General features: G+C 49.5%; 1 protein-coding gene across 8 annotated transcripts in view; it reads right to left on the bottom strand.

Annotated features, from left to right (window-relative positions):
- WDR37 (WD repeat domain 37) overlaps positions 1 to 26,959 on the bottom strand; it is a 2,160,746-nt gene that overhangs the window by 679,771 nt on the left and 1,454,016 nt on the right. For all 8 annotated transcript variants that reach the window (XM_069648008.1, XM_069648012.1, XM_069648013.1 and 5 more), the window contains one exon: positions 16,037 to 16,178. In XM_069648008.1, coding sequence (XP_069504109.1) covers positions 16,037 to 16,178 — 142 coding nt within the window. The remainder of the gene's footprint in view (positions 1 to 16,036; positions 16,179 to 26,959) is intronic.

The raw sequence follows: 26,959 nt of genomic DNA, 5'->3' as shown, positions 1-26,959 counted from the left end.
CTGTGTGAATTCCCCTTCCCCAGATTCAAGAAGGATTCTATTCAACAGTTCCAAGGACAGAGAAGGAATTCCTGTTTCAACAAGCAGTTAAAAATGATTCCAAAAAGTTTTCCCCTTTTCACTTTTGACAAAAGACCTTCTCCTAGGTCAAGAATGTTTTCTTGTTTCATTAGAATCATCAAAAATGTGTGTTAGGAGTTTTCTGCAACAGTTCACCAAACACTTGTTTCATCAATGTTGGGTGATTCTGCAGCAGTTCATACAACACTTGCTTCAATGATACATGTTTGTGAGGATGATTCTGTAACAATTCACACAACCATCTTAGTGGTTCTACCACTCCTTTATGATATTTCATTCACCACCACACCTCAGTACTTCATCAACTTCCACCCGGTCTACTCTCCTGCCAGGCCTACTAATACAAGGTTCTCTGCTCTGGTGTACTCTCCTGCCAGAAAAGAACAGAACAGAACAAACGGGCTACACAGTCCTCTGACCTAGTGTACTCCCCGTCCAGGCGAGAGTGAACTATTAACTGCAAGTGGGGGCGTGGCTTGGACGCCATGTGAAAGGACGTGCCTGAACGGGAGCTCCCGCTGATCCGAACATTATCCGGCTGAATCCGCGCAACGGCCGCTACGATGTGGCATAGACGGTGATGACTGTAAATGCGAAGCTCGGCTGCACATGTGGATGCATTCTCATACGGGATTGTGCAGCGCTTGGGTACTCAGGAGCCGCGTGAAGTTTTTGGGCCGGAGCTTCGCCGGCAGACAAAATGGCTGCCGTCGCTTGATGTTGGGACAAAGGATCAGGGACCGGATTCTGGAGGCGATTCCCTCAGTTCACGTTCAGCGCGATCCAGCGAAAGCAAGCTTGACTGGGGGTAGCCGAAATTGTGTGGCGACGGGGGGACATAGTGCCCCCAGGCCTGGGGCCTAAGCGAGATCGAAGGGACGCTCCTGATCGAAGATATGACGAGCAAGCTCCTGAGGGCGAAGAATAAACAGCCCACGCTCGACGAATTTGCCAAGACATCGCCTGGCACCGAGGGGACCAAGAGCAAAGAAAAGGCCCAGCCCAAGGAGATGGCCGCAGGAGGAACGAACCAGGAGGTCCTGGCAGCGATCGCAGATCTGAAGGCGACATGGGAGACCAAACTCCAACTTGCGGTGGCCGAACTGAAAACTGCGATGGAACTTCAGGTCGGGGCGGTACAGGAAGACGTGAACCTCCTGAGGCAAGATGTGCGAACCCTGGCCGAGCGCACAGAGACCCTGGAGAAGGAGATGGGCCCGACTGTGGCGGAATGCACCGCGCACAAACGAGAGATCCATGCCCTGGTGCAGAGGGTAGGCAACCTGGAAAGCAGGGCTGAAGAGGCAGAAGGTCGGGCCCGCAGAAACAACATCCGGATTGTGGGCCTACCGGAGGGAGCTGAGGGCCAGAATCCCACAGATTTTATTGAGACTTTGCTGCTGCAGGGGATCACCGGAGGTGCCCTAACGCAGGGATTTGCAGTGGAGAGGGCACACAGGGCCCTGATCAGAAGGCCACCGCCGGGTAATCCGCCCAGGCCCGTGATCGCCAAGATCCTCAACTACAAAGACCGGGAGAAGATTCTGGAACATTTTCGTAAAGGGGGCACCATACGGCGAGGGGAGGCAACCATCTCTGCTTACCCCGACTACACTCTACAAGTGCAGCGCAGTCGGATGAACTTTGGGGCGGTCAAAAGGCGCCTGCGGACGGCCGGTTTCAAGTATATGTTACTCTACCCAGCCAAACTCAAGGTCTTCTTCAAGGCTAAGACGCTGTTTTTCGACACCCCTGAGGAGGCCATGGAATGGCTCGATGCGCAGAACTGCCCTCAGGAGCCTGATGAGCAGATGGCGGACGGAGCAGGGAGAGTTAAGTGAAACAGTGGGCCCGGCGGACTTTGAACATTTGGACTGGAATATAGTCTTTGCCACTTTGTGATGGGGATGCATTTTTTAACTGTTGCGAACATGGTCCGCGAGCGCGGATATAAATGTGTAGGGGGCATCCGGGGGCCGTTTTATTCGTACCCCAGTGTGTGGTTAGGTTAGTCACTGTGTGGGGTGTGACACCCTGTCGGGTTCTCTACGGGGGCTTCCGTGGAGAACCGAACACGGGGATGCCTGAGATCCAGGGATGGAGCTGGGCGGTTGGTTGGGTTGGGGGGGTGGGGGGTGTTAGTTGTTATGTGAGCCTGGGGAAGAAACTGAGAAGGGATGTAGTCGGGACTGGGGGGAGGCGATCAGACCAGAGGGGGAAATGGGAGCTACGGATAAATCATGGGAGACCTTAAGGTATTGACATGGAATGTTAGAGGGTTGAATAGCTACCTGAAGCGTAATAAGGTCATGTTGTATTTGAAGAGGCAGAGGACAGACGTGGCCTTGTTACAGGAGACGCATTTGACACGGGATAAACTTGAAATGGTGCGGAGAAAATGGAGGGGGACAGTGGTTGGATCCACATTCTCTGCGTATGCCAGGGGTGTGCTGGTTTGGGTTGCACCACATGTCCCGTTCAAGTTCTTGGGGGAGGTTGTGGAGTCGGACGGGCGGCTGGCCATGGTTCGGGGGATTGTGGAAGGTAGAGTTGTCTGTATCATAAACACTTATGCGCCCAACCAGGACACAGCGACTTACTTCAAGACACTGTGCGCGAGACTCGGTGAAGGGATGGGGAGCACAGTAATCTGGGGTGGAGACTTTAATTGTGTGCTTAACCCCAGGGAGGACAGGTCGGATGACAAAATGGTTAGGCCCAGCCCAGCGGCCAAGGTGTTGCAGTCGCTGCTAGCGGATCTAGGCCTGGTAGACGCGTGGAGAGCGAGACACCCGGGTGGGAGGCAGTATTCGCACTATTCGGCTCCGCACCAACTGCACACGAGGCTCGACTACTTTTTTGCCACTCCAGACATTCTTACGGAGTGTGAACAGATTGACTACAGGGCGAGGGTCCTCTCGGACCACTCGCCCCTAATCATGCATTGGCGGCTGCGCCCCCCACGTGCACGGATTCCAACATGGCGCCTTCGGGCGGAAGCGCTACGGGATCCGGTATTCAAGGAGGACATGAGGGAGGAGATAGTCGCGTACTTTGAGACGAACACAGGGAGTGTCAAATCGGCTGGTACTTTGTGGGAGGCTTTTAAGGTGGTGATGAGGGGAGTTGCTATCGCGAAGTCCAAGGGATTAATGGGCGGAATCCTGACCGACCTGCGAGAGGCCGAGATCGAGCTGGAAAAAGAATTGGAGAAGGGTGGGACCGATGTGGAAGTAGTTACTGAGCTGCAGCAGCGGTGCACTGGGCATTGGGACAGACTTTGTAACCTGAATTATACGAAGTACATTGAGAGGTTGCATGCGGGTGGGGACAAGACAGGCAGGCTCCTCGCTTGGCTATATAAGAGCGAAACCCCTAGGGCTCCGATCCGATCGGTCATCACTGAAGGGGGTGCGGAGATCGATACGCAAGAAGGGGTAAATGGGGCATTCGCAGAATACTACCAAACATTGTATGAAGATCGGGAAGGGGGGAGCCGAGAGGAGATAGATGAAGTACTCGGGGATATAGGCCTGCCCAGAATCAGCGATGAAGAGCGAGAGGAGATGGATGCTCCGATCACTCTGGAAGAGCTCAGAGAAATAGTGCGACAGCTGCCCACTTGCAAGGCCCCCGGGGCGGACGGGTTCCCCAGCGAGTTTTATAAGGCGTATGGGGAGGAGGTACTCCCACCCATGCTGGACATGTTTAATGAGGCGTTCGAGCTGGGACAGCTACCAGAATCCCTCAGGGAAGCGGTCATAGTGCCACTCCCCAAGCACAATACACCGGGACACGGTTGCGGCTCCTATCGACCCTTGTCAATGCTGAACCAGGACAGCAAGATCCTAACAGCTGTCTTGGCGGCTAGAATGAGGAGAGTGATAGGCAAGCTGATTCACCCTGACCAGACGGGCTATGTCCCGGACAGGAACATTACCCACAACCATAGACGCCTACACAGAGTGGTCGAATGGGGATGTAGCAAAGACGGCGAAATGGCGATAGTGGCGCTGGATGCGGTCAAGGCGTTCGACTCTGTTCGTTGGCCGTGGCTGTTGGCGGCACTGGATCACTTCGGAATGGGGCCAGGGTACAGGAGGTGGGCCGAATTATTATATAGCGCGCCTCTAGCCAGAGTTCGTACGGGGGCAGTAGTGTCGGATAGGTGGCAGTTAGGTAGAGGCACCAGGCAGGGATGTCCTTGGTCCCCAATGTTGTACATCCTGGCCCTTGAGCCCTTGGCAATTTACCTCCGGCAACAGTATGACCCGGTGGGCATAGAGGTGAGGGGGGAGAGCCATCTGATATCCTTGTATGCCGACGATATGCTGTTGTACCTCCAATACCCTGAAGAGAACCTGCAATATGTCTTGGAGGTGATGGAGAGGTTTGCTTGGCTTTCTGGTATAGCGGTCAACCCTCGGAAATCCACCCTGTTCCCGCTGGGCGGCTATGTGGGGATACCGGCTGAGAGGTTGCCAGTATTGCGAATCCCATGGGCGACAGGCACCTTTCGGTACCTTGGCATAGACGTATATCACACGACCGGGGAGGAACACAGGCACAATACTGAATTGGCAGTGGGGAGGATCGAGAAGTGCATGAGGTTTTGGGAGAAACTACCCTTAGCGATGATGGGCCGGGGTGCTATGCTTAAGATGGTCGTGCTACCTAGGCTGCTGCATTATTTCAATAACATTTCACACATGATACCCAAGGGGTTTTTTGCTAGACTACATGGGGCATGTAGAGATTTCTTATGGCAGGGCACGCGTAACAGGGTCGCATTGTGGAAATTGCAGAAGGCTTATGAGAAAGGCGGCGTGAGGCTGCCGAACTTTGAGGCCTACTACGTGGCAGCGCAGCTGCAGTACGTGGCCAAGTGGCTTTCGGACGACGAAACCCCGGAACATAGACTGTTGGGAAAGGACTGCTCCCCCTTCTACCTGCGAGAGATCATTTGGGTATCCAGCACATGGATGAGGGGGCGTCCTAAGATGTTAGCGTTGGGCAGGAACATGTGGCGAAGAGCCTGCCGGATGATGGGGGATCCCCTGCCGTGCATGCCGCAGCTGCCGCTGGTGGCCTTGGCAGGGGAAGACGGACAGCTTAGGGCCATCCTGCGAACATACTGGGAGGCAGTGGGGCTGGTCACTTTGGGGGACATTTGGCAGGATGGGGCCTTGGCGGAGTTCGCAGATCTGGAGGCGGGGGCGGGGCTGCATGCGGGGCAATACATGACGTTCCACAGAGTGGTCAGGGAGGTCCGGAGCACTTGGCCCGAGACCGTATTGGCTGACGAGCCGGATGCGACGCTGGAGATTATGTATGACGCATCCGAGGGCGGGCACGAGGTCTCCAGGCTGTACGAGATGCTGATGGCAAAGGTTGGGAAGGATTTGGGGTACCTGAGGTTGGAATGGGAAACAGAGATGGGGGCCCCGATGGCGGATGGGCAGTGGGAGCGCGCCCTGGGGTACCACAAAAAAGTATCGAGGAATGCCAGGTTTAAACAGATACAACTATATATCACGCATAGGGCATACATGACCCCCCTGAGAATTTCCAGATTTCGAGACGCTGGGCGCCAGGCGTGTCCCAAGTGTAACACAGAGAACGCTGATATGATTCACATGTTCTGGGCCTGCCCTGTGATTGCAACCTACTGGAGTGAAGTGGCGCAGAAGCTGGCAGGGAGGGGCATTGTACTTAAGATAGATTCGGCCTGGGCCTGTTTGCTTGGGGGGTACCCCAGGGCGCGCAAGCTTCGGCACGTGGAGAAGCTTAAAGATTTGGCTTATACACTTGCCAAACGCAGAATAGCCATGGGATGGAAGAATTGCCAGAGGCCACGGGTGGAGGTATGGTGGCGTGACCTCCAGAAATGGGCTGCTGCCGAGACGACAGCATGGTGGGAGGCCAGCAGGGTGGGAGGGGAGGAAGAGGTGAGCTCCCTCACGGCATGGAAGGTGCTATTGGCTGAACTGTTTAGTACGGGGTCGACCTCGGCTGGATCTGAGAGCGACGGAACCCCACCACACGGAACGGACAATGATGGTGGACACCCTACAGGCTCATAGGGGGGAGGGAAGGGGATTGTTAAGTTAATTCTGTTCTGTTTTTTCTTTCCTTTCTTTTTCATATCTGTTGTTTGGCCTTTGTTGTGGCTTGATGTGTTCTATTTATGTTCTGTTGCACTGTGTGGTTATAAAATAAAATACATTTAAAAAAAAAAAAAAAACTATTAACTGCAAGTACTTCTGTGGTAAAGGTAAGCTTCCAATGAATTATAAATGTCTCTTGCTTCACTACATCAAATTTAAGAATCTATTCAGGGGAAACAAGAACCACACTATTGCTGTTTGTTATACACTTGTGATTGCCCATGCAATGCAGGTTATGCTCCACTCCTACTGAATACTTTCTATCAGAAGGGCAGCTTTCCTACCACTCTGGTTTTGTTTCCCCTTTCCTTCAACAAATCACTGTGAAAAATCTTGCTTTATCCCCTTTGCCCTTCTTTGTCTTAAGCAATTTTGTTTATAACCATTCTGTTGTATTGCTCTTTCTCTGAATTGCAGGTAGAAAGGAGCTTGCTAAACAACCACGTTCTCTTGGCTCTGGCAATAAGGGTTAGGACTAGTTTTCTTTAGTATCACTCCCTCCTGTCTTTGGCAATGCTAGTTCAGTTTGACTTATTCAAGTCTTTTTCCCTTTTCAGATTTGTACTTCACTTGATCCTTAAAACAGTAGCCATAACCTTTCCTCGTGTTCACAATATTTCTGCTCTATATAAGTTCAGTATTCAAACTTATTATTAAAGGCTAGCTTTCGCTTAGGGAGTATTATGATATATGATATGATATTTATACCGCGCCTATACAGAAGTGTTTCAAGGCGCGATGAGGCAAGGGTGGTGCAGGGGGGACAAGACAACGATCTTACTAGGCCAAGTGACATTGAGATCACGCAAGTGCAGGGGAGAAGGAAGCAGAAAAGGGGAGGGGGAGGAGGAGAAGTGCAAGACATAGGATCAAAACATAGGAAGAGAGTGCGGCCAACAGGTGGCAGTGCAGGGGTTAAGTGCAGACAACAATTGTTGGATACGTGCAAGTAGGGGGACTGTAGGGATGCATATACAGCCCCCAAGTGTAGGGCTGCCAGGAGGCAGTGCAAGTGTGCAACTGGGAGGGCAGGGACCTGGGTATGTGATTTAGAGGGCTGTGATTCAGAGGGTAGCCAGGTAACCAGTGCATTATCAGACAGGAGATCAGCAGGGAAGTGAAAGAAAGAAGGCAGAAGCAAAGAGAAAAGTATTGAGCTGGTTCCGGAACTGGAGATGGTTCTGCTCAAGTTTCAAAGAGGCAGGGAGACTGTTCCAGAGGGAGGCGCTGGCCGAAGAGAGACCTGCCCCAAACTCGATTCTTAGAAAAGCAAGTGACCCTCAGCGAGTTGGAGATGGAAGAGCGTAGAGCTTGAGAAGGAAGATAGTTCTGAAGAGAAAGCTGGAGGTATTTTGGTCCCAGGCCCCAGCAGCCACTGTGCTGGAGAGATATGATCCCTCGGCTTGAGGCCAAGGACAAGTCTTGGAGTCCTGTTCTGGATGAGTTGCAGAGGATGGAGAGTAGAAGAGGGTAGATTTAAGAAGAGGCTGTTACAGTAGTCAAGCCTAGAGAGAACCAGAGCTCTGGAGACAGCGAGCATCTGGGGGAATCAGAGGAAAGGAAGAACACCTCTGAGGAGGTGCAGTTGGTAGTTTCATTTCTTAGAAATGTCAGAAATGTGAGGGGAGAAGGAGAGGGTGGAGTCGAAGATAACCCCGAGTTTCTTAGCCTCACAGGTGGGAGCAGGAAGAAGGCCAAGGGAGGCCGGCCAGAGAGTGGCGGGAAAAAGTGGTGTGCCGATGAGGAGGATCTCTGTCTTACTGGCATTCAGGCAGAGACAGGATTGGATTGGCCCCTTGTCCTTTCGGCCCGTGGCCGGTCCGAAATCGTCCCTGGTGAGTGGGGGCTGGTTTCTGGCCAAGCTTGGGCCGGTTTGGAAGAAGAAAAGAAATGTAAACGAAAATGGAAAACAAAATAAATGTTTTTAAACATTTTTTTTCCTTTTCAATAAGCCTTTCATCCTTGTTAGGTCGATAAATGAGTACCAACACAGGATGGGTGATATTGTATGCATATTTGTTCTATAAAAAAGAGCTTAAGCGTAAGTGCTATACAATAACATCATCATTTGGCCTTGGACTTCTGCTTGGATTCACAGTAATTTAGTGTATTTAGGACCAATGCTATTTGATGCCACTTCCTGTTTTATCAAGGGGTGAAAGGTTGTGTTTCATGCTTCCCGGGATGTCACTTTGGGGTGGGGTCAAATGACATCACTTCCCGTGATGTCATCAGAGGTCAACGGTCGTGAGGCAAGGGATGGCCCACTTTTCTTAGGTGACCGGGCCTATTTCGTGTCCCAGTCCGACCCTGGGCAGAGAACAATGGCGGCACACCACTCCTGGATTGCAGACAGACAGTCAGGGATGTGAGAAGGAGAAGAGGTGGAAAGGAGTGATAGAGATTCAGCGATAATTAGCCAGAAGTGAGGGATCGGCTGAGGGTTTCTTGAGGGTTTCTTGAGGAGAGGGTGCACAAGAGAGCACAAGAGGTGGGAGGGGAAGGTTCCAGAGGCGAAGGAGTGGTTGCAGAAGTCAGTCAAGGCTGGAGCGAGGGTGTCAATGTGGTCCTTGATGGTTTGGGAGGAACAGGGAAGAACCTGCTTAGATGAGGTTTTCATAGATCAGACTTGTCTAGAAATCTTGTCAGAGAAGAAGAGAGGAAAGACAGAGAATGGAGGGGGTGGCCGCAATGGGGCCAGAAGAAGAGCAGAGAGTGGAGGGAGAGACAGGAGAAGCAGAGAGGGTGGACAGGATGTCTTGGGCTTTAGAGATGAAGTAAGAAGGCAGGGCTGTACCGAGGGCCTGGGAAGAGACAGGAGAGGTAGAGACTGCATAAGGATTGGCCACTTCCTTGCAGATTTTAAAGAGTTCGGCCAAGTTGTAAGATGCCACGGAAACACAGGCTTGGATGTGAGCTCTCTTCTTGGTAAGGTCAGAGAGTTGGCATTGCCTTAGGCGCAAGCGGAAGGCCAGTTTGTCGGAGGATGTACAACCATTTCTTCTCAGCCAGCCTACACTTGCGTTTATGGGTGACGAGGTCAGAGTCGTACCAGGAGTTGCACTCGAGTTTAGGCTTCACGCGGATCCTCATGACGGGAAAGTACATGAAGAGTATCAGATATAGCAGAGTGGAGCATGGAGAGGGCTATGTCAGGGTGTGAGTCAGCCAGATGTGCAGGAGGGGGAGAGAAAGATGCTGAGAAAGCCTTAACTGACGCACGTTTCATAGGTTGAATGACTGAGAAGGTGGGTGGCTGTTTGGGGGTAGGATTGGCCTGGAAGGTAGTGAGAGAGAGATAAGACCAGATGAGAAAGTGGTCACTCCAGGAGAGAGCGGAGTGGTGAGAGGGTTGAAAAGGGGTAGGTCTGAGGAGATCAGATCATCAAGAATGTGCCCTGCAGAGTGAGCCGGGCCAAAGGGAAAAATAGAGAGAGAGTCGCAAAGGTCGCAAAAGAGTCCCATGGCGGGATAGGAGGGATCCAGATGGATGTTGAATTCTCCAAGGCGAAGGAGTTGAGTGGTTGATGCCAGGAGGGAGGAAGAGAGGTCAACCCACTCGGAGAGGAAGGAGGTGATCTGAGCAGGTGGCTGGTAGAAAGTAGCTACAGCGAGAGAGTGGCCAGGAGAGAGAGAAACGCCTGCAGACAAGGCATTCAAAGGAGGAGTAGGCCTGCAAAAAGGTAACCAGTTATGTCAACGTGCTGCCTATTTTCACGTATCCAATCCCCCCCTTGTCTAGGCCATGCCGGGGCGATGAGTATCGTTCTGCATGGACACTGAGTGTGTTGATGACTCTTAGCAGGAGAGGGAACAGAGGAAACACGTACAGTAACAGCCCTTCCCACAGGAAGGAGAATGTGTCCCCCGGGCTCCTCGGCTGGTGGAATTTGCTGGCAAATTTCTGGCACTTGGAGTTCGCCACCTTGGCAAATAGATCGACCTGGGGGTCTGTCCCATTTTATGAATAGGCAGTCCACCTGATCCGGCCAAAGCTCCTACTCTTGGCAGGAGCGCAGTTCCCTGCTGAGGGAGTCTGCAATGGTGTTCTTGACTCCCGCCAGGTGGAGATGAACGAGGAACATCCCCTGTCCAATGGCCCAGCGCCACAAGTCCTGCGCTTCCTTGGAGATCGCCGGGGATTGAGTGCACCCCGGCTTCCTGATGTAATGCATGGTGGTAGTGTTGTCCATTACGATCCTCACCACCTTGCCTTTCAGAGACGGTAGGAACAACATGAGAGCCCAGAACACTGCCCGTAGTTCCAGGATGTTGATATGAAGATCCTTCTCCTCTGGCGTGCAGACGTCCGGTGTGTGCATCCCATCCCTCTAGGGAGGCGTCTGTGGTGACCGTCTCCCGGTATGGTGGGCTTTGAAATCCCGTGCCCTGGGCGATGTTGAAGCGGATGCCCCATCATCCTATCGCCCGACGGAACTTGAGGGAGATTTTGTCTGTGAAGCTTCCGGACACCTGTATCCGGAGGGCTTACAGGAATTCCTGGAATTCCTGAAGGTGCTGCATTTACAACCTGCAGAGCTGGACAAGGTAGATGCAGGACATCATGCCCAGCAGCGACTTGATGGCCCGCACTGTCTACGTCTTCATCGACGACAGCTGTTACACCGAAGGCTGCTATCCTCTCCTCCGAGGGCAAAGCCAGACAACACACCGCATCGATTCTGGTGCCTATGAACAGCGCATTCTGTGATGGCGTTAAGCAGGACTTTGGATAATTGACAGAGAATCCCATTTAGCAGCTGGAGGGTTGCCTCTGTGTGTCCGTCGGACAGCTACCGCGAGCGGGCACGAATCCGACAGTCGTCCAGGTATGGGTACACGTGTATGCCCTGTAGACGTAGATGGGCTGCTACTGGCGCCAGGCCTTTTGTGAACACCCTGGGAGCCAGCTTCAAGCTGAAAGGTAGAGCCTTGAACTGGTAGTGCTGTCCCTGCACCACGAAACATAGAATCTCTGGTGTTTCTTGTGAATGGGGACGTGGAAGTAGGCGTCCTCCAGGTCCAATGACGTGAAGAAGTCTCCTTTTTCCACTTGGCCGAGCAAGTGTTGCAACATGACCATCCTGAACTTTTGGGACTTTAGGTATTTGTTCAGGCGTTGTAGGTCTAAGATAGGCCTCTAGCCCCCTGTCTTCTTTCTGACCAGAAATTATCTGGAAATAGACTTGGTTGGCGAACTAGCTCTATCGCCCCTTTTTTGCAGCATGGCCCCAGATGAGGGATGTGCTGCTCCTGACGGGCAATCAGAGGGATCCGTTAACACCTGTGTTGAAACTTCAGGGTGTGTCCTTGGGTGAGAGCGTCCAGCACCCATCCGTCAGTGGTGATCAATCTCCACTTGCTGATGAACTTTGTCAGCCGTCCTCCCACCGGGATGCACGAGTGGGGGCCCAACGTCCCGGTCGATTCAGGCTTGTTTCGGCGCCTGTGTCCTGCCCAGCGGGCGACAGTGACACTGTCCTCCGCTACCGTAGGCCTGGGAAAGGCCTCTGTAGGCTTCCTGCATTGTGGATCTGGAAGGCTGTCGGTACGAAGTGGAGAAACCTTTGGAAGAACTGCTCGACTTTCCCCTGAAGGAGCAAAAAATAAGAGCAGTACTGCTGGAGAGTGCCCAGGGAACGGGCAGTCTCCGTATCTGCCTTGATGGCCTGGAGGGACTCAAAGACCTTCCCAAACAGATTCTCTCTGTCAAAGGGCATGTCCAGCACCTTCACCTGGACCTCCTGACGGAACTTCGTGGCTTTCATCCAACCTTGGCGACAAAGGCAGACACTGTTCCCCTTTTGTCAGAACCCTGTGTTGGCGTAGTCCAATGCCACTGTGATGGCATCATCAAATGCCACTCCCCATTCCAGGAAGCAAGTGATTGCCTCCATCTTCTTATCGTCGGGGAGGAACTCCAGACTCAGCCCCAGCTTGTACCACAACTCCCTGTCGTACCTGGTCAGGATCGCCAATGCGTTGGCTGCCTTGATAGTGGACGCCGTAGTGTAGTTCACCTTCTGTCCCATAGCGTTCATCCTTTTCCCCTCGCTATCCGGAAGTACGGAAGACAACGAGGAAAGGGTGGCCGACCGATTCCTCGTGGCCGCCGGTACCACCGAATTCGGCGATGGCTGCAACTTCAGGCACTTGGGTGCGGAGTCCAGCACCCTATATTTCTTCTCCAGCTTATCCCGGTTGGCTGGAGCTGTGCAAGGGTTCTTCATGTGGGTCCAGGTCCTCAACCCAAATATCGTCCAGAAGGGGCACCGCCATGATCAACCTTCTCTTGGCCTCGCGCCTCTGGTACAAGAAGCCCTCCTTCTTGGTTTCTCTGGGCACCAGCTGGAATAGCTCAGAGTGGAACGATCCCACCTCATCCGGTGGGGGCACCCCATATGGAGCATCCAAATGTGGAGATTCACTGTCCGCTGTGACTAGATCATCATCATCTGTCATCGTGGCCGTATGCGTCCTATTACCCATGTCGGGTACCCTGTGGGAGAAAGGACCCGACATTGTGGCAGAGTTGAAATGGGGGCTTCGGGTGACGCTGCTTCTTCGCTGGGGGTTGATCTGAAACCTGGGGGACCACAGATACCGGAGCCGGAGGCATCCTCATGTGGATCTCCGACACCAAGGTGTGGAGTCGACAGAACTCAGACAAAAGGCAGAACAGGAAAACGAGGCCCTGCGCCATCGTCCTCTTCTTCAACAGCCTCATGGATCGTACGTAGGGACTCCTGGTCTTCATCATCCGTGGACGAGACCTCCATGGTTTGAGTGACAGCCTCAGAGGGCTGTTTCGGGGACTCCTCGTCCCCCCCTTTTTCCACTCATGAGGGTCTTGAAAAGGGCCTGAGCTGGTTTCACCCCTACTGGTGTGCCTGCAGACTTTGGTAAAGTCACTGCGGTGGTGTCGCGCCGTGGGGGTAGGGACACCTTCCGAGCCGTGGGAGCTACCCTCGGAGAACCAGCGCCCTTAGCTGTCGTGGCAGTAGTAGTTGCTGACAGAGTCGACGATGAGGTCTTAAGCCGGTGCCGGTTGAGCCTGCTTAGGCTGTTCAGCCTTCTCCTCAGTCCGCGGCTTCGCGGATTTCTCACATAGTTTAGCCGGGGCAGATCACTTACTCTTCGAAGACGAGCACGATTATTGGCTGGCAATGGAGGCAGAAGGTGATGTTGATCGCGCCCTATCCACTGTGGGACCCGCTTCTGCGGTGAACCCAGTGGATTAAGACTTGCGGCTCTTGGCCTTATCTTTGGCCCCCACAGATGAGGCACCCTCAAAGGACTTAGAAGACCGCTCCTCGGAGCGGCCGGTCCTGGGTGAGGCATAACCCTGCTCGGAGCACGGGTCAGAGGCCTTGGCTTTAAGCCATACCACCAGCCTACTACGCTTGTCCCTCGTCTTCTTGGAGAAACTGAGGTATATCTCGCACTCTACCTCCTTGTGGTCCGGGTACAGGCAGTAGAGGCATTGCAGGTGCTTGTCCTCCCACAAACACGTTCCGTAGCCCACATTTGGTGCAAGGCTTGAAGAGGGACCCTTCCTCTGTCATGGTCGGAGGGCGCGAAGTAGGCCCAAAGGCCTTATAAAATCTGCATTCATCTTCGCCCTTGAGGGGCGTGGAACTTCACAGATAACGGGTCCCCACTGTCGGCAGATGAAGAAAAGAGCACACAGGCTGCTTTGAAACAAAAATAGAAACGTTTTCGTCAAAAACACAAAAAATGTACAAATAGCTCAGAGAGCAGACTCGAGGACTCCCAACACTGAATCGTGCGGTAAAAATATGAAGATGGCTGCCAGAGGAGGGGCTTAAGGAGAGAAGAGAAATACAGTTTTTAAGTGAAAGTGAAACAGTTTTTTCTTTTGCCAAGAAATCCCAGCCCGACAGGGAATATTCATGAGCATGTGAATCCATGCCAGACCCCATGCTGGCCAAATGTTATTACGTTCCTGCAGAGGCCTATATTTCAAGAAACATTAACGTGCATTGAAAGCTAAATAGGGGTTCACTGTGTACTCAAAATGCTATATTCCACCCACTACAGTGATTACAGGAGCATATGCGAAGAGCCAAGCTTGTGAGCCAAGCTTGTGAACCACTGCTCCTAACCATACTTTTAAGAGCTAGATCATAGACTTGGCTATTATTAGACCAGAAGATGTGTATACCCATGGTGAAAGGGGTTTCACAGGTTGCGGGACAAGGTCTAGTGTCACACTCATTGAAGGAGCTAGCAGAACTCACTTCCAAATATGCTGCTGCTTGACTGAGAAGCCCAATAGAGCAGGTCTGTGTTGCCTGCCACCTTTAAAAATGCTGCAAAGGTCTGGCATCCCGATAGTACAGGCATTTTGGGTTATTGCAGGTTATCAAGCACAACAAAGTCAATTTGGTGTCATGTTGGCCTCAGTCATGCAAGACTTCCAGATACAATATGTGAAAATCAGTCCCGCCTGTGATGCAATATGTCCCAGATTGGGTTACTGCAATGACTTCCATGGAGGTGTTCCTGCCAAGTTCCTCCACTGTCTCCAGTTCGCTCCAAAGAATATTGTATCCATGGCCTAAAGGAGGCTGGAGTCTTGTTCCCTGGGGGATTCTGTCAAGTCTAAATCAAGGTGACCCACAGGGAACATTCCATGGTCCATACCTCGGACTGGTTCTACTAGAGATGTCAGAAGCTGCACATGTGTATCCTGGCATTTAATTTCTTTCTTCAATGTAACATCAATATCAGTTCCTTGAATCTAAGCTGTTAATAAGCCCCTTCCATCATGGATGGCAGTGGGTTTGAAGGGGCTCTTGCATGTTAGCCTTTCAATTGGCTATTGGGTGGCGCTGAAAGTGCTAGCTTTAAATCTGAAACTATTGTCATTAACATAAGAGCTTCAAATATGGGCTTTGAATCAGGGACTGTAATACTTTTCCATTGGAGATATTTGAAGAGGGATACACAGTTGTAATCCCTCCCATTCCCTGACCCTAGCCCTAGCCAATGTAATCCCTAGGGCTAATCCCACCCATTCCTGTCCATCTCGGAACTCTTTGATTTTGTGTGAGCTCTTCCATGGAGGCAACCATATTGGATGACTTTCTCTAAGGAAGCTCTCTATAAACAAGCCGGCCAGCTTTGAATGGGAAAGATACCACGCTTCTTCCAAATTAAATGATACATTGAACCATGTGAATATAATCCTCTTTTAAATAGCTAAACTAATTTGCATTTTGGGACCTTGTGTTATTTTAACATTGCAGATTTCTTTTCAGTAAAAGAAAATAGGTAAATACAAAAAGTGCAATGTTGAATTGTGTTCTCACCCCCCTTTTTATATACCCCCATTGGTTTAGCATGGCTTTTTGAACATTGTGTTACACCCTGTTACTCTCTGCAGGAGCAGAGAATCGGCTGGCTGAGCATCTCTGTTGTCGGCTGGCTGAGCATCTCTGTTGTCGGCTGACCCACCCTTCCACCTCCAGGGTTGAGAAATTAGCAAAATGAATCTTCAAGTGACACTGCCAGCCACGCAGCTTCTCCAGCTCTTCACAAAAACCCAAACTGTTGGCATTGCCAATGCTTGTCTTTGTTCTGATGTAAAAATAGTAGATACATCACACTTCAGAGTCCAGTCTAGTGTCTCACCCAGGCTATGATACATTTTTTTTAAAACACTTCAAGCTAATTAAAAAAATACTTTGTATTTCTTGTCTGAAAAAAATTATACTGAAAAAATACTGATTTTAAACATTTAAAGAACCATAAAGGGCACTTACTCTGTATGACCTTGAAATACATTTACGGAATGGATGGAAGGATCTCTAAAATCCCAAAGACGAAAAGTTGTGTCACGAGACGAAGTCACCACAAGGCGCTGGGTAGGATGTGTACAACAATGGGTTAGTTCTTGGTCATGTCCTGGTACCATAAACAAATATGCATAAGAAGATCATTAGCATTCTCGTTGCTATTTCAGTATTTAAAAGAACGTCTTTGGAGCACAGCATTTAGAACATTTCAAGTTCTTTAAAAGGCCAACACATTTAAATTTGAAAGCATTCACAAATGTCTCATCAGGAACTGGTTGTTTTGCAACATTATAAAGAAACAATTCTGCCCAAAACTGTCACCAGACGTTATATAAAAATAAAAAGAAAGCACAAGGATGTCAATATACTAGCTATTTTGGGATACAGTGAGAAGGAAGTAAATTGGCGGACAAATTAAAAGAATAAAAACATACATTACACTTGATTTCTTGTAAATAAATATACAATAAACAGGAACATTTAGATAAATGGGTTCAATAACAAAAGTTACATAAGCAGCAAAATCTTTGTTATGTGGCACTCTATAATCTGGAAAAATATATTTGTATTTATTGATTTATTAAACGTCTTATGTCAAAGCGTAAGTATTAGTTGGCCCATGTCACTTGTCAGAAATGCAAGAATTCCATATGATGAAATACTCTATAGAAAACTGGAAACATCTGGGTAACACAGCATGTTTAGGCAGTTCGCTGTTAGATAGAACACAAGTCCACAATGGTTAAATTGCTAGCTGTAAATTTTGCTTTTTTTCCTGCCACTCTTCCATCTCAAAAGCCAGTAATCAGTTATGAGGCACATTTTCTTACCCAATACCCTTGATTCACCACAGCAGCTAGACAAATTAAAGGTTAGTCACCACTGAAATAACAGTTCACAAGCCCCTTCATCACATACTGATGGGATAGCCAGGCCACTATGCCAGAGAAAATGTGCGCGAGTGCACTTACTGTGAATGAAAGTGCATTGCATTAAGGTATCTAAAGGGCATGGGCACATGCCCCTAGCTATGCCCCAGCTTCCGCCCCTCACCCACTACCCAAGCTCCCCTCACCGGTCCTTTTATTTAATTGGTATATATGAATTGCCTTCTTATAGGTTTATGATATGAGGCGATGGTGAAAAGCTCGTATGGGGGAAGGGCACGACAAGCTAGAAGTATGGCGAGTCATTTTTAATTACTTGTATGTCCACTTCCCTTTCCAAAATACTGAGGAGTAGATTCACAGAGCTTCAGGAGCACATGAAGGGAGAAAGAGATCCTGCTTAAGATGACATCGGGCTTAGATCTGTCCAAAGAGGTTTCAGAGCACCGCCTTCGAACTGAGTGTCCATGCTAGAGCTAGTTTCTAAGCAGTAATGTTTGCAGAAGAATTCATGAGTATTCCATGTAGCTGCTCTGCAGATAACCTCCAATAAGGCATTTTTTTTAAAAAAAAATCAGAATTGGCCCATCCATAGCAGGCAACAGGGCGCAGCCCTCGTGTTATGGAGGGGCTAGAATTTGTTATGCACAGCAATCCCATTAAGTAAACATGATGGTGAGAGCTGTGCATGACAGAGGCAACTATTGCCTGCAGGGACATATTGCCTGCACAAATGTATTTGATGTGTCCCTTCACATGTGGTCTAATGTGGCCTCTGTCACTGCACTAGCTGACACAAGGGAGCCAATCCTACAGGAACCTTTAAAGGCTTCTATTAATATGCTCTCCTCATGTCCTACTTTGGGCTGTCCACAGGTGAGAGCATTTGTAGAAAGTGTTTATCATGCCCCACACTGTTTTTTTACAGACAGCCTACCTGCCATGGAGACGAGAGGCAAGGAGTCCGCAGAAGTTGAGCGTGCATGCATGTGAGTGTGTGTAGATGTTCAGGGGGATGTTGAAGCAGCAAGGGGGCATTGGACAGATTTCTGGCACAGAGAGTGATCTGGGGCACAGCTGAGGCATGTAGAGTAACATTGGGCAGTGTGACTAAATGGCTACTGATCTGCAAACGTACAATGAGTAGTGGTTAAAACAACTATGTAGCCCTACGCTACTACTAAACCAGCACTGATCCCATCCATAAAGGTGAACCCGGCATAGCCTGACAAGTATACCCTCCTTCCCCGCTTTTGTTAGCGCAAACTGTATTTTTCAGGAGGGATTTTAACTGTTAACAGAACCAACCCAAACAGCTTTAGTACAATGGTTTCAAAATAAACGAATGCCCCACCAAGGTTCTATGAAAATATAGGAACTTTAACCAAACTAAATAACATGCACACAAACTAATATTAAAAGCCCACCCCTGTAAAAGAAAAACAGAGAACGCAAATCTTGATGAGAAAGGGCACTCTGAGTTGTTAAGCAGAGATGGTCAGGTAAGAGACTCAGTAACAATAACAGTTCAAGGATATGTTACTGTAGAAAAAGGTCACTATGGTCCCACAAAGTGGAACAGGAGGGAAAGGGCTTCTTCACAGGAACATTAAGTTTTGTCTATGGTGCTCGACAAGGTCAAGCCAGTCTTCTATATGCTTTTGCTGTGGTTGAGCCGATGTTGGGATGTTAGAGTCGATGCAACCCCACTGGTGGTCGGCATCGAGTCAGTTCGAAGGTATGGGCTCCCGTTGGGTCAAGTCCGTGTTCGAGATAGTTGAGAAGGTGGCTTCCAATGGTTTAGGCTGGTGGTTGAGCCAGTGGAGAGACAGACCATGGCCTTGCTGGGTCAATCTGCATGCAAGACTGGCAAGTTTAGATGGCTTCAAGCAGGTCGAGTCAGTTGCTCACACAAGGTCAAACCCACGATCAGGTTGAGACAAGTCATTCCGCTTCAATGGCTCAATATGCAGCAAGATATTCAAAGTTGTATAAAGTTCCAAAAGCAGCACTGCAGGCCCTGTGAATGTTGAAAGTGTGTTGAGGGCGGTCAAGCTGGCTCACAGATGCATCGAAGCAATGAAACGGGGTCAAAGACGTTTCTGGATTTTGGGGTTGCAGGAAGGCTAAATCCAGTACAATGCATACCGTTCAGTTCTGCACTTTCAATCCAGGAAGTTGGCTGGCACCTACAGGCAGTCCACCTTCAGTGAGCAAGATCCTAGTTTCAGTGCCACAGCCAGAAAAGAGGCCTTGGTCCACAGCATTTCACCCACATTGTTCCATGGGGATGGTTAGGGGAAGAGCTCGCCTCTGCCTTGGATGCCTTCTGTTTTCACTTTGTCAGATGACTTTGAGAAACGCTGTATCCCCAAAAGACATCCAGTGAATTCTCCTGGTCATGAGAGTCCAAAGATGAATTAAAGAAGGATGGCACCTCCCCTCCTTATAAAGGCAAAGTATCCCAGGGTATTGGTCCAAATCAAGCCTGCTGTAAGGGGTCCACTCCAGGCTCTTCTAACAATGCCCTTTGCTTTCTGAAAACATACCCAGAGTGCCTTGTCCTGCAGGAAATGGTGGAAGGGGACAGTAAGTTGTAGAGTGCACTAGCAGAACCCAAGATGGTGGGAACTCTGCTCTCGGCCTCCCTTTCTCCTCTGGCTACTCTAATCCCTTCCCATGTCTGCTGACTGAAAAGGGACGCCCTTGGTCAGCACCCTGGTGTTAGTGTGGCTTTGTTATGTCAGTGCTGCCTTTGAAGTACTGTGATGAATCGAGAGTATTTGTCCCGGCTCCCCAAGGGGGAACCACCCAATTTGTGACTAGGGAGGTGAATCCACTCTGCAGGACCCTCCCTAGGGTTCTGGGCAAGTTGGACCTCACTGGGAGTGACTCTCCTTAGGGGACAAGGACTCTCACTCCCACAGGGAACTCCCAATGCAATCCACCTTATCTGCATGTATGGGACTGCCTTCCATGATGAATAACATGTCCTCCTTCTGTTTGTCTTCAGGCACTGTTGGGTATGTAAGAAGGACGAGTGGATCAGAAAAGAGAGAGAACAGTGTGCAGGGGAAGCCCCTGGAAGTAGCTATGCCTTGGAGGGGAAGAGTGGAGTTGCGGTGCCAAGGGCAATCGGAAGCAGAGAACGCCAGAGACCCAGCAAACCGGACAACGGGAAAGCCATTGTAAGGATGGAGTTTGGAGGACCGTCCGACGTGGCGGCGTGACCACAGAAGCACCGTGGTGGGACCGGCACCCGTTGAACTATGCCGAAACCAGTGCAACTGGGATGATTGAAAGCTCACAGCATTCGCTGAACGTGGAAACCCACATAGACGCTGAGAGCAGGACTATTACGAACCACGAAACAGTGAAACAAGGAACGAAAGCAACATACCCAAGTGAGCACACAGCCCCGCAACGTAACCCACAAAGAGTGAAGGTACCAGAGTGAACTGGAGAAGGGGGAGGCTGCTGGGGAAACATAATATAGACAGAGAAAGCTATAATGGTGAGATTGGGACCATGGGCCTAATTTTAGGGGGCTATCGGGGTGTTTGTCCCCCACCCCCAACTTTCATGGCACACCATTTTGTCCCCATTCATTTGGCTGGGGCACCTTTTCTTCGGATGCCGTGTCCCCCCCAACATTTTCAGCAAAGTTACTCCACTGATTGGGACATTGAATCAGCAGAACTGTGTATCTCACAAACTAAGTAACGTGAAGAACGTGATTGATTATGAGACTTTGAGAAAGTTGGAAATAATATCCTGGAAAGTATGGAGGAAGCCAAGATAGATAATTATTGAAGAGTGGGGAGACCCCTTAACGAGAGGCTGTGAAAAGTATTATTGTGAGCTCAGATTACAGAGCAAAACAATCAACCAGAGAAAGAGTAGAGAGGCTCCAGGGGTGGTGGTGTTCCACCCACGATAAAGTTATAAGAGACCTGAGAAGGGTTGGATGGTAAGAAATCAAAAGACGCAAACCGAACGGAAGAAGTGTAAGAGAATATCTCAAGGAGAACAGTTTTTTAATTTTTTTTAATTTGAATTTATTGAAATTTTCAAGGTCATGAAAAAGGGGCATTACAAAACATTGTTCATACAACAGATACACTAGGTAAAATACGTATGAAACATTCTCAGCCCTAAGACAGTGTCCTGTATTCAAAATAATGTTTTCCCCCTTCCGCCCCAAAACATTTTTCCTTCCTCAGTTTATGAGTATATATATTCAAAAAACAGAAATTAGAGACTTGTTTGGTGCACATTATGACGTATCCGATAGTCACAGCATGGGTTGTTTGCACATAACATCCTCTGGGTCATGATGTATATTTTTTCCAACAGAACAGTTTTGAGTGTTCGCCTCAGGGGGAAGAGTACAACCTTCAGTTTAACTTCACATTTCACTGAATAGTTCTCAGCATGTACCTACAAACAAAGTCTCCCCACAACGTGTCACATTGGGCTGATTTCCAATGCAGGGTTGCAGTGATTTTTTCCATAACACATGTTTGATGCCACATTAATCCATTCGCCTTTCCCTGGTGTGTGCTCAGACTTCCATCTGATAACTAAAGTGTCGCAGGCTGCCAGTAAAAGGTGGGCTTCGAGGTGCTTGATCCTCCTCCTTTCGTCTTCACAGTGTTCAAACCCAAAGAGAATCAACAGAGGATCTGCAGACCTCGGGACTCCATTGGGATCTTTGATGCACCCCACGACCTCATTCCAATGGACCTTAATTCCAAGGCAGTCCCACTACATGTGCCAGTAGTCGCTATCCCACCACACTTGCGCCAACACAGTGGGCTTAGTGACTGAAAGATTCTGGAGAGCCTGAGGGGGTCATATTGCCACATGTGTAGCCATTTAATCGCATGAAGTTTGTATTGGCTAGCTATAGAGACCTTAGGGGCAGCCCTGCACATCTTACTCCACATGATCGGGTCAATCTCTTCACCAAAATCTTTCTCCCATCTATTTTTCAGGTGCGATGTGGAACCCCTCCAGCTTCAATCAATTCCCTATACATCGCGGATATTAAACCTTTCATTTCCATTCTTGAGTTGAACAGCTTCTCAAAGGCAGTGCTTTCTCTATCCACTTTATCTTTCCATTCAACCCTTGTTAGGACTCCCTTAATCTGCAAGAAGTGGAAGACAGGGAGGGGGGCCAGCCCGAGGTTCTCATCCAGTTCCAGAATCGTAAGGAAAGACCCATTCTTCCACAGCGGACCCGCCCTCTCCAGTTCTGCTTCAAACCATGATTGAAATCCATCTAGATTAGAAATGTGCTCCATAATGCCAGGGGCCCATAGATGACTCAGGGGAGCCGGCCATTAAGCGATTCCCTGCATATCCCTTCTATCCCTCAATATTTCCCAAATGGTTCCCAGTATCGGGTGATCTCTTAATCTCCATAATAGTTTGTTTCTCTGAACCCATAGCCACTCAGAGACCGTCGCTGGGGACAGATAGTGATTGTCCATGGCAACCCATTCAGGTTCTTTACAGTTTCATAGGTGGGGGACCAGAATTCGGAGCTGGGCGGCCTTATAATATTTCTCCAGGTCTGGGAGTCCCGTCCCTCCCTTGTCTTTAGGTAATGTTAAGGTGTCATAGGCTATTCTTGCTTTTTTTCCCTCCCAGAGGAACTTCACAATGGCCCTTTTGGCCTCGTCAAAAAAGGCCCTCAGTATTTGTATGCAGAGCATTTGAAAGAGATAAAGGAAACAGGGGAGGCATACCATTTTGATAGCATTAAGTCTACCCATCAACGATATTGTGAGCTTCTTCCATTTGGTTAGGTCCGCGTGAAACTTATGGAAGAGGGTTGGGAAGTTGGCTTCATAAAGTTTGGTTATGTCTCTCGTGACTTGTATGCCTAAGTAGTTAAATTGGACGTTTTCCAGGATGAGGCCCAGAGGGGAAGAGTCTATCCACGTCTGTTTGTGTGGTCTCGTACAGGAGAAATAGGATTGATTTGGCCTCATTAATTGAAACCTGATAGGGTACCATATTCCTTAATCAAATGGATTGCTCTGGGGATCGAAGAAACTGGATTCGAGATATGCAAGAGTAGGTCGTCCACATACAGGGCTACTTTATATTCTGTGGTTCCCAGTCTGAGTCCTTCAACCTGAGGGTCGTCTCTCAGTTTCTGGGCTAGAGGCTTGACATGGAGGGCAAAGAGTATTGCAGAGATAGAGGATCCCTGTAGTGTTCCTCGACCTACCGTTGACAAAGACTGAGGCCTTGGGTGATGTGTATACTGCCTGGATCCCTCCCCCGAATTTCTGACCCATTACCACTTTGGACTCCCTTCAAAAAGCCCCATTCAACCCTGTCGAAAGCCTTCTCCGCGTCGACCGAGAGGAGAGCTGGGTCATTCCTTATCGTTCGAGATGCATTGATTAAGTGCAGGGTCTTCCTCATGGTGTCGGCTCCTTGTCTGTCCAGAATGAAGCCGACCTGATCAGTATGTATTAGACGTGGCATGTCCGTCTCCAGTCAGGCTGCCAGGATTCTGGTATATATTTTCGCATCGATGTTCAGTAGGGATATGGGGCGATACCAGCCGCATTGCTTAGGATCCCAAACTTCTTTGGGAATCACCGAGACAAGGGCTCGGACAAAAGAGTCCGGGGCTCTTCCAGTGTCTAGAATCTCGTTAAAGAGTTCTACCATAAAGAGGAAGAGGGAAGAGAGAAAGGATTTATAGAATCCAGCGGTGAAGCCGTCTTCCCCAGGGGATTTGCCTAATGACAGTCTCCTGTCTGCATTCTTAACCTCTTCTTCTGTTATTGAGGCTTCTAATGCACGGCTTTCGTCATATGTTATCTGTGGAATTTTCACAAAGGACAAGTATCGATCGGTATCCGACTCCTCTGATTGGGCTTCAGATCTATATAGGGTCTTGTAAAACGTGGCAAAGGCCTCGGGGATGTCTGTATTGGCAACAATGCGGGAGGTGTCCTGGATTTCTATTTTCAGTACCTTCCGCTCTATCCGTTGGGCACGTAACCTGGAAGCCAGTAAAGAATCCGCCTTATCTCCTTTCTCATAGAAATTCTGTCTTAGCAGCTGCAATTTACGAGCTATCTTCCCGTGTTCAAGAAGGCGAAGTTCTTCCCTATTTCTTTGCACTCTAAAATCTTGTCTGCTTTCCCAGTTTTGTCTTTCCTCACCTCCCCGTCCAGATGACAAATCTCCTTTCTGAGTTTGTTTTCGACCAAGTTTCCTTCCCTTTTCTTGCTAGCCCCCTCTCTAATCGGAACACCTCGACAGGTCGTTTTCCCCGCTTCCCACACTATTAGTTTGGAAACTTCCCCGGTGTTGTTGGTCTTAATGTACTCAGTAATCTCAGTTTCCATCTCCGTTTTGAAAACTGGATCTTTCCAGAATGTCTCGTTACACCGCCATCGGCCCCCTTTCCTAGGCAGGTCATCCCAGTCAATGTCAGCTGTAACCATGTCGTGATCCGACCAGGTGATTGAGACGATGTCCGACCCTATTGTAGCATTATGCATCTCCTCCGATAAGTATATGTACTCGATCCTAGTAAAGGTATTATGTGGGGCAGGGTAGGTGGTGAACCCCTGCTCTTCTGGATGAAGTTGCTGCCATGTGTCTCTCAGGCCGTATGTATCAAACATATTTGCGACCTCCCTGCGCCCTCCTTCGGTGGGGTCTTTTGTTTCAATCCTACCCGCTTTCCTGTCCAGATTAGGGTCCACCCACAGGTTAAAATCACCTCTGAGGAGGACGTGTCCGGTGGCCTCTAACACAATTTTATGGACTGTATTGGCCAGGAATCTCGCTTGCCCCGTATTGGGGCGTATATAGTTGCGAGTGTGAGGTTTACCTTTCCCACTGTACCCACAACTAGTAAAGCACGCACTTCAACATCCCCCCATGTCTTGGAGGTCGTGCAGCCCAGTCCCTTTCTAATAAGTATCCCCACTCCTCCCCTTCTCAGAGGCCCGGATCCCCAGAATTCTAGCCCCGTTTGCGCCCCCAGGATCTACCGTCCTTCTCCCTTAGCATATTTTGTTTCCTGTAGGAAGAGGATGTCAAGTTTTCCCCTACGGAACTCCCGGTTTACTAAGGATCTCTTTGTTGGGGAGTTAAGACCTTTAACATTTAGTGTTCCTACCCCGAGGAGTTCTCCTACCCGTTGGCCAGTATCAACCGCCATTATACATTTCAGACGACCCTTCAACACTAAATGACATCATAGTGAGATGTCAGACAACCGTGCATGCACCCTTACAAGTCTCACTGAGGAATCTGTTCCAAACCCACCCCCTTTCACCCCCATTCCCCTCCCCTCCGTCTACATCCCCTATGCCTGATTGATGGTGTCCGATCGGGATCGGTTGGAAATGTTGATCCGATGTCGGACCACCAGTGGAAACCGTTACCACATGGTCCCTCTTCAAAGAACATTCTCAATAACCTTTGAGCCCTCCTCCCAAACATAACATGAACACTTTAGGAGGATATATGGTGTCTTGTACGCCATCGCCGCATTATTGTCAGCAGGCTGCTCGTTCTCTCTTCCGGACGGGACATTCAAGTAGTATATGTTCCATCTGTGACGGAATCTACTAGCGGCTCGGATCACTTAGCGCTTCTTGAACCGTCCATCCTTGTATCTCAGTTACCGGTGCTCAGAGTCCCCTCCAGCTGGTCGCCGCCTTCATGTGTCTTCTGCGGGTGTGACATTGCCTCGCCTGCATTTCCTCGATCCCTTAACTCTTTTCCTTCGTGATCCCTGGAGTTCCCAACGTCTCTCCCTCTGTCCTGCTTCCTCCCGGTCTCCACCTTCTGGACGTTTTTCCAGGAGTTCAGCGGTGCAGTCACGAATCTCCCTTTCTGATTTCAGTCGTATTTTCCTGCCTTCATGTTCAAAAGAGAGGGAGAAAGGGTATCCCCATCTGTATCTAGTTCCTCGATCCTTGAGCCATTTCGTAAGAGGTCCGCACATTCGCCTCAGGGCCAAGGTCAGTGACGATAGGTCCTGAAAAATAGTGATCTGTGCTCTACCAAGAGTGATTGAGCCCCCAGTTCTGGCTTTCTCGAGAATCCTGGCTTTATCCTGGTATCTGTGAAACCTGGCAAGGACGGATTGTGGACCAACCGTGGGACCGCCGGCCCTTTGTATACGCTCTGTTTTGGGCTCATCGATCTCCTCATACCAGTATTTTGATAATATCATGGATCGTTTTCCTGAGATCCCCTTCTGTTTCACCTTCGTGTTCGGGAATGCGGAAGCAGCGTAGGTTGTTTAATTTCTCGCGATTTTCCAAATCGTCCATTTTCAGGTGGAATTCTTCCTCCCTTTGCTCCATCTCCCTTAAACGCAGGTCCATCTGGGTTTCGAGTGTGTCTATGGAGGTTTGATTGTTTTCCACACCTTCGAGCCTGCCTTCAATCTTGTCCATTCGCTGTGTCATCTTGTCTATTTCCATGTTCTTTATCTCATTCAGGAGGGCAGAAATGTCTCCTTTCGTCGCTGCTGCTTCCGTACCAGAGGCCTCCATGATTACTGTATTTGTGTCGTCTGCGGCAGGTGATGGTGGGTAGTAGGCGTACTGGGCTAGTTTCAGTTTAATGTCCATATAGTGTCTGCCGTACTGGAGGAGGCACTCGCCCCGATGCCGGGGGCCATACCCTCCGTATCAGTGGTCAGTACCGATGGTCCCAGAAGGTTCCAGGAGTGTTTAGGTGTTCAGGGTGTCTATGTGGACCAGAAGTCAGTTGAGCATATGTGGGTTTCTTCTGTTCACTTAGTAGCGTGAAAGGAGGGAATACCAGACCCATGAACAATCGGGAGAGGCTACAAGATCTCATAAATAAAACCCTGTAAACCAAAAAGAGATCTCAAGGAACCAGTTTCTATAGAGTGCCATTTTTATATTGTAGATATATGGGAAATAAGAAAACCCCGAGATAAAGCCTCAAGATAGATGGCCAAAGGGAAGCAACCAGAA

Source organism: Ambystoma mexicanum, chromosome 2q (genome assembly GCF_040938575.1).
Source record: "Ambystoma mexicanum isolate Mex_15411 chromosome 2q, UKY_AmexF1_1, whole genome shotgun sequence".
Taxonomy (NCBI): domain Eukaryota; kingdom Metazoa; phylum Chordata; class Amphibia; order Caudata; family Ambystomatidae; genus Ambystoma; species Ambystoma mexicanum.
Note: the sequence above shows the minus strand (reverse complement) of the source record. Positions and strands in the feature narration are given on the sequence as shown.